Below are 7,746 nucleotides of genomic sequence, written 5' to 3' on the forward strand. Positions count from 1 at the left end.
GGAGACAAGGTACGAAGGTAATGTAACCTTCATTATATACCTGCTGCAGTTCATTATATACCTGTTGGAGTTCTGCAGAACAGCCTTTTCTTCCCCGTGCATGTGGTGGTAACAAGGTTTTTTGTGTTAAGAAACAAACTCAAGCTGAGATCTTCCTGTCTTGGACTTTTTTTGTGGTCATGGGCCCTTAAGTCTCCCCCCGGCAGTAGGTGCCCCCACTTTGCTCCACCCTTCCTTCAGCCGTGAATGTAAATCGAGGGCAGGCTGGCGAGTCTCAGCTGCAGAGATGGTTCCTGCCCGCCAGGACCTCCGTGAGGGCTCAGCGAGCGGCACCGCCGGGAACGATGTCTCCTGGACTTTGTCATAAACGGGACAGAAGGAGAAAAGTTCCCTCCGCCCTGCGCTCTCCTTCCCGCTTTGCCGTGCGGGCAGCTGCCCGCCACGGCCTCCGGTGAGCGCTCCGGACCGCTGCCTTCTGCTCCAGCTCTCCTGGCGGATCTCACCAGCATTCCAGGCTGCAGGAAAATGTACCTGGGAAATCATGTTAGGTAAGGCTGCCTGAGCCGCCAGGGACCTTGGCTAGAGAGCCAAGGGTGCTTTTTCCCTTTTAGCAGTGGGGTTTTTTTTGATTGGGTTTTTGTTTGGGGTTTTTTTTGTTTGTTTGATAATCAGACCAGAAAGCTGAAAGGAATAAATGTACCTGCAACTGCGAATGAATTGAAGGCTGATGTTTTCCTCTTGCCTTAGCTGCATTCGTAACTGCTGGCAGAAACCTAGCTGTGGTAAAGGAATGTACAGAAAGAGACAATCTTGACTACCAAAGCAGCAAACTATGGAATCCGTAGCTTTCTGGAAGCAAGCTTAATCTCTATGTCTCTGTTCTCTGCCTGCCCCGCCCCTCCCCCCAGTTTCCAGGCTTAATTTGAGACTTTCGATGTGTTAAATCGAGTTACTGCTGGCATAAAATATTTATAGTTTATATTATCAATGGCTGATAAAGCTCTGAAAAAGCTCCCTCCCCCCGCCAATCTTTGTTTTGCTGTTTGTGTGTCTTATCAGCACAAATTTATTTCACCTCTTTGGGTTTGTTGGTGGTGGTTTTTTTTTGTAGAATTCTATTCACTGTGACTCTGGTCTGGCAGGCTCTTCATTTAGGAAAAGGTAAGGAAAATTTCGTGTTTCCCCCGCCTCCCATGTTCTTCTTGTACATTTTCAGTACGTGTTGCTTCATTACAACCTACCTTTCTCTTCCATATTTGCACTTCTTTTCAAGGCCGTGAAAAAGAAGAACGTGAAGAAGATGTGAGAAGTCTCAATGCCACAGCACAAAAGCAACAGCCCAAGAACGAAGGGACTATTATAAATGCTCTCAGTGACATGAATCAGAGCTACGAAAGCAGAAAGCAACAGAATTCCAGGTCATTGGTGCCTTTCACTGGGATTACAGAGAGTAGGTAACATTACTTATTTAAACAATGCCATAAAATTGCTTTTTAAAATATTTTATCACAGTAATGCTTTTATTGTTGTCCTGGAAGATTCCAGCCGGTTGGTTTTCTGTGGCCGTTCATTTAAATTATTCTCGTGGTCACTTAGGAAATGGTGATTAAAAATTTAAGATAGAACCGAGGATCTCTCACCTGCAAAAGGTGGTAACGGAAAGCAGGGAAGGATACTAGGAATAAAGAAGGAGTTGGTCCCTTGGATTTGCAAAAGTGTTTGCAAACTTTTGTAAAATTCAGTTCAATTTTAAAATGCACCATATTTCATTACTTAAATTATTAAATTAAAAAAAAAGTTTGAGCTGTCTGAAAGCAACAGCACTAACAAAAGAAAAACAAGGACAGGCTTATGTTTCCGTCCACGTACATGAAGTTTTAGATTGGTACATAATTCCAGGAGACTGCAAAAGGCTTGAGGGAGCCTTCCCCTGCCTTCTCAAAACTAAGCAACTCTTCCCAGTTAACAAAGGCTCCTCTCTCCAAAAATAAGCAGCGCTTCCCGGTAACAGTGCCCTGTTTCTCAGTGTGACCGAAACCTGCCTCCGTCAAAGTGAAATATTTCACTTGAATATATGATGCTGCTGCTGCTACGGGACTTGCCAGGCGTTGCTTCTTGACCGTCCTGTAATCCCTAGTAGTTGCTCTTAATCCTTAACTAAACAAACTGGGCTTAACTGAACAAACACGACTAACAGGCAGATAATTTTATTGTCTCTAAAGACAATAAAACTGGATATCCTTAAGGTCCTTTGGCAACCGGAGGGACCTGAGAGAATAAAGTGAGGAAAAGGGGAGGTTCAGAGCCCCCAGTGTGCTCGGTAACCTCTGTAATATTGTCTTGCAGGTAAAAAACTGAACAGACACTGCTGCCAAAACGGAGGGACCTGTATCCTGGGGGCCTTCTGTGCCTGCTTAAAGCATTTCACTGGCAGATACTGTGAACACGATGAGCGGCAAAGGTAAAAACCAGACTAAAACCAGAGAAAGTGAGAAACCAGAGCTGCTCTGGGTGCTTGTTTTCTGTGATGGCATCGAAGATGTACCAAATGTTTCCCTTGTCCTTGACAGCAACTGCGGCAGCATCGCCCATGGCGCCTGGGTGCTGAAGGGCTGTTGGCTGTGTCGATGTGGCTATGGCACTCTGAACTGCCTCTCCGAAATAATGCACGATAACTGTGGTAAGGAATGACCTTAAATCAACCATTTTTATCTCGTGGGTAGCAGAATTGCCTCTGCCAAGGGGAGGTACTCGGAGGATGCTGTATGTGCTCTACTTAGACTTCCGGAGTAGCCTACTTTGCTTCAGAGAATGCATTAGTGTGGCAGTAAATAGTGTTGCCGCTGCCTGTATAGTGCATCACGCAAAATACTTTGAGATCTTTATCAACCTGTGCAGTATGAACCTTTCCCACATTTTAATATAAAATTACGGGGATTAAATATTGCTCTATTCTGCAAAACCTGCATGTGCCTTTGACTTCCCACTTAACCAGGACAATTTGTACAACTAAACTACATCTAAGCATACAAAAATTGGTCGTAGAGAAGGAAAGAGAAAAACCAGTACTGTAAGCTGGTGTGGTAGAAGTAGAAACCAGTATTACTCTACAGAAATATGTGCTGAAAACTTGCTTGCTCTTGCATAAGCTACTTAACACAAAAAAGGCAGAAAACCATGCTGAACCTTATTTTAAGATCTGTATCTTAATCGTCAAAATATTCTTGTACAAAGTTCTAAGACTGAGCACACTCCACAAAAAAACGTGTAGCCATAGTCCTGATCTCAGCGTAAAGTAGTAGCACCCAGTCCTCCTCAAAAGCACTCTTATTAAGTCAAGTCTTTACACATCAGCCTGGGAAAATCCCTATATAAAGGTTTGAGTATTTTTTGAAACAGTTTGAGATTTTTTGAATCAGCTAGCATAAAAACTTGAAGGGTTGCTTTACAGGTACTCATTTTCCATGGAGCTACTGAGATCCATAATATTTTCAATAAACTGAGATGGCTAATAATAGTTTAATATTATTTTATCTGCAGTGGAAAAGTTAGTGCAAAATGTTCTTACCCTTCTCCATCCATGATGTCTCAATCTGACACTTTCTTTCAGTTGTACCACATCACTAGTTCTTTCAGTTGTACCACATCACTAGTTAGCAGGGTACAAAAATAACAGATTTAAATAGCTTCAAGATTCATTTGCACCGAAAGAAACTACCAGCCTTCCCTTTACTGCCCAGATTCCTATCTGAGTAGCAGTGCATTGAAGCTGTGACTCTCCAAATCAGTGAAATGCAAAAGATAGGTGACTTTCCTATCTTTGCAACCACAGAAACACACACACACAAAAAAAAACCCAACCCACAAACCCCATCAAAACTGCCTTTGCCTTGAAGTCTTCTGTGTTGACTAAATCATGCGTGCCACCCAACTTGCTCGTTAAGTTCTTCGGAAGAGTTAAAATCTCAAGTTCCCGTGGGTGTTCACCTTTGAATCAGCCCTATTGTTTCCCACTACAGGAGCAAAAGACCTAACAGGCATCCCCATGCTCAGTAAAAGCAGTCTACTGCTTACTGCTCTTGAGCTCACCTTAACAAAGGCGATAAAGGTGGCAGTGGAGAATCCTCTGCTCATCCTCTGAGCAGGGACTCGTTGGCTTTCACATGCATGAGGGTATGGCTTTCTGCTTGTGCTAATGAATGAAGAGCCTTCTTGTTAAAGGAAGGGTTAAAAGGCTACATGCAGACTTGAGTGCATACCTCTTGTGAAGATTTTGCTCTTGCTTTTGCTTGGTATTTACTTTTGATTATTCTGAGATTAATGTCTGCAGGAGCTGATAAGTGCTATCAGTTGCTCCTCAAACGATCATTGATGGGACATCTATTCACATCTCTTCCCTGAGAATAGCCTCCTTGATTGGCTTTAACAGCTGATACTTTTAACTTAAGTACCTGTGAGATGTCAGAGGACTTTCAAAGTATGTTGAAAAGCTTTATGTTTTAACATGTACATACGTTACTCATTAACCGTTTTTTTTCTTGATATTTTTTAGAACTGAAATCAGAAAAGGAGGAGATTACGAGGCTATATTCTAATGGGCTAAGATTACAGCAAACGGTGTTTCCACTGATTTGCCTGCTCACAGTCCTCCTGGAGCTCTGCTGCTGGCAGTTGTGAAACTGGAAAAAGGGGAATGCCCTAGGGTTGATGTAACCCTCACCATGAGTCATACAACCTTTTTCTTCTGTGAGCTACAGAAAACAATTCTACCTACATGCTAGAGGCAACTTTTAAGATGTATTAGTTAATGCTGAAATGCTTCGGTTATTATAAATTCAGATTATATGAATGTGAAGTATTTATTATTATATTATTATTTTATTACTGCTATCAATGTCTGATTCTAATGATTCTTTAGTTCTAAAATACTGTTCTTCCAGTGGAAGCAAAAAGACCCCCAATGTTCTATGCCTTAAGTATTGTAAATTATAGTAATTTCCTTTGTACACAGTACAACTATTTTAACAAATAAAGCTGATTTCATTTCTGAAGAGCTTTTAGTTTGGCTTGATTTGAGCTTGAAAATTCTTATCTATCATTTGTCATTGTATTGTATCCTGTAACAAAACAGTAAGAAAAGGGCAGGGTAGAATGAACGATCTGAAATTTGAAGAGATGAGGAGAATCTCTTCAATACACAGAAGAGCTTTAAAAGTTAGGTAGTTCTTCAGTTTATATTGTTATTTATTATAGCTAAATTGTATGTATGTATAATCTTAGGCAGGCAGCATATGTTTCTTGAAAACACATAGCTGATACTTGTTTGTCTTTAGGAGTTTATTTTATTTCACATTCTAGAAATATGACCTCCTCTTTTCTTTTTAAAAGGTCAGCAAAAAAGCAACCACTTTAACTTTTTCTATGGGAAACCTGTCTTGATTTATACGTCATTTAAATATGAGTATTTCTAGGCTGCAAAACTAAAAATATTTGGAACGTGTAACTGTATTTGTAGTGCAAGCTTATAAAAACCAGAAAAATATTTAAAAACAAATAATTGCAAAGAGAAGCATAAAACGAACCTTCATCATTTGAGTGTGGAGCTACCACACAAAAACAATCATATTTATAATTTTGTTGGCTTAAAAGATATTATTGATGTATAAAAACCTTAATGACTTTAAAAAGTTCAAAATACTTAATTCTTAAAATATCTTTATTTCTTTGGTGCCGCAAATCAAGACAACAATCCAGTTATCAAGCAGAGAAGGATGTATCACCAACAAATGACATAATATGGTGGCTGTCTTTGAATCTATGATTATTCAGTAACACACTTTTATAGGGAGTCATTCTGTAAAAACATATTAATGCTAAAGACTGCAAAGGATTCTTTTCCACACCCTAGACTTGAGTGGAAAGAGTAAGGTTTCTCACTCTTTGCATAAGATATGCTAGACCAGAAATGGTCCTTTTCTCATTATTTCCTGCAAACTCATTGGTACCCATATGTCTGTGTTTCCATAGACTTGGAAAAGGTACCAGCTTAGGACAATTAAATATCAAAGAGAACAGCTGGAGGAGAATAGTCATGCCTTTATTTATCAGATGTTGAAATTGCAGGAATGCCATTGTGAAAACATCTTGGCTTGCCATAAAGCATACCTGAGAAGTCTGTAAGAAATACAGCTTGTAATATGCTTCAAATAGGCTTTGCTTTTTGAAAGAAAGCAGCAAAATACGTGAAAAGTACAGTAAAAATATATCTGAAGTAATACTTATTTTTTATCGGTACAGAAAACATACAGAGCCATAAAAGATTGCAATTAACGAAAGGAAAGATAGTCTAATACAGGTTTTACAGCAGAGGAGCTATTTCTGTTGCTGTAACATCCACAGCAGATTTAATCAGGAAAAGCTGATCTGGAATAACTCCTCATGTAGATGAGCCTATGTGCCTGCAAGAAACACCCTGATGGAGCTATACATTATTGGGTCGGTATGACTTGAAAAATTAGAGCAATTGAAAAGTCTAGCAGAGCAACATTTTCCTGCTGTACTAAAACATCAGTCCAAGGCATCTAATTAGAAGCGGCATTTCAAAGTGTTGCATGGGGAACTTAGCTCTGTAAGTGATTCTAATTAATGTCAGTGTAATGTCAGTACCCACTCTGAATGTCAGGATTTGAAAATTTTCACCTGTGTACCTGGAAGAAGTGATTGAAGTTTTTTGTTTGTTTTTAAGATAACAATTCCTTTTTTCTTTCTATCTTATGCCGTTGCGTTCTATGTTACTGGAAAATCTGAAAATGATCGCATCAGGACTGTTTTACATCTGACATACTACAGTAAAACATATCCTCAGTAATGGTTAGTTGTGGAAGATGTTTGTCTGGTCTTTGTTTCAGGGCTCTGGAAGTTGCCATGAGTAGGCAGAACGGAGCACAGAGCCTGTTCTCCTTGCATACCTCTGAAGCAGACTGCAGCCACAGGAATTGGGTTTGAGGAGAAACAGGTATCTCCTTAAGGATAAGGAGAAAAAGAAGGGGGGGGGGGGAAGCATTCAGAAGCTGTCCTATGCATAGTCTCACTCACAAATAAAAATATAGCTAAGAAGGAAGAAAACAGAAAGCACTGAGGAACAAAGGAAAGCACACAGTCATAATCTTTGCTTAGGTTAATACTGTCTCCGCTTTTATCTGTCTCCAGCTGTTTGCAGGAACAGATAAAAGAAAGCATTATTTTCCTCCCCTGCTACCTTGTAGGCCTGGCCAACCTTCTAACACTGCAATTACAGGCACTTGGGTAAGGTTTGTTTATAGCAAACAGCAATGCTTGCTCTCCAGCGTCATGCTAACTCTTTACGGGACACTCAGTCAAACATGGCACGTCTCAGCAAAACAGACATCTGTGGCCACCAGTTCATGCATGTCCCCTCTCTGTATGCAGCCACTTTGGGACAGGGGGAAGACCCTCAAAGAGAAATATTTATCAAACGCTTTGCAGGCCCCAGAGCCGTTAGACCTTTCACTCCTCACAGTTGACTCCAAAACCAAAACAAATGGTGCAGTTGCAACTGGCCTCGGCGGCTTCACCCCTGCGCCACTCCAGCCTCCGCCACCCCTCGGGGCACGACGCTGATAAGGACCTGGGAGTGGGGGAGCAGCGTGGCAGTGGGGGCTGCCTCCTCCACAGCCAAAAGTCCCCGGAGCTGGAGCTCCCCAGCCGAGCACGGGTCTGCAGGGG

The 7,746-nt window shown here is 41.1% G+C and overlaps 1 protein-coding gene across 1 annotated transcript; it reads left to right on the forward strand.

The window, feature by feature from the left end:
• The first annotated feature begins 471 nt into the window (after positions 1 to 471).
• LOC104370725 (cryptic protein) lies at positions 472 to 4,677 on the forward strand. The gene is made up of 6 exons (XM_086629823.1): positions 472 to 548; positions 1,112 to 1,161; positions 1,274 to 1,450; positions 2,347 to 2,461; positions 2,571 to 2,680; positions 4,553 to 4,677. The coding sequence occupies exons 1-6, from the start codon at positions 526 to 528 to the stop codon at positions 4,675 to 4,677; spliced, it is 600 nt and encodes a 199-aa protein (XP_086485949.1). The 5' UTR covers positions 472 to 525.
• The last annotated feature ends 3,069 nt before the right edge of the window (positions 4,678 to 7,746 follow it).

This window comes from Tauraco erythrolophus, chromosome Z, assembly GCF_009769465.1.
Source record: "Tauraco erythrolophus isolate bTauEry1 chromosome Z, bTauEry1.pri, whole genome shotgun sequence".
Lineage (NCBI taxonomy): Eukaryota > Metazoa > Chordata > Aves > Musophagiformes > Musophagidae > Tauraco > Tauraco erythrolophus.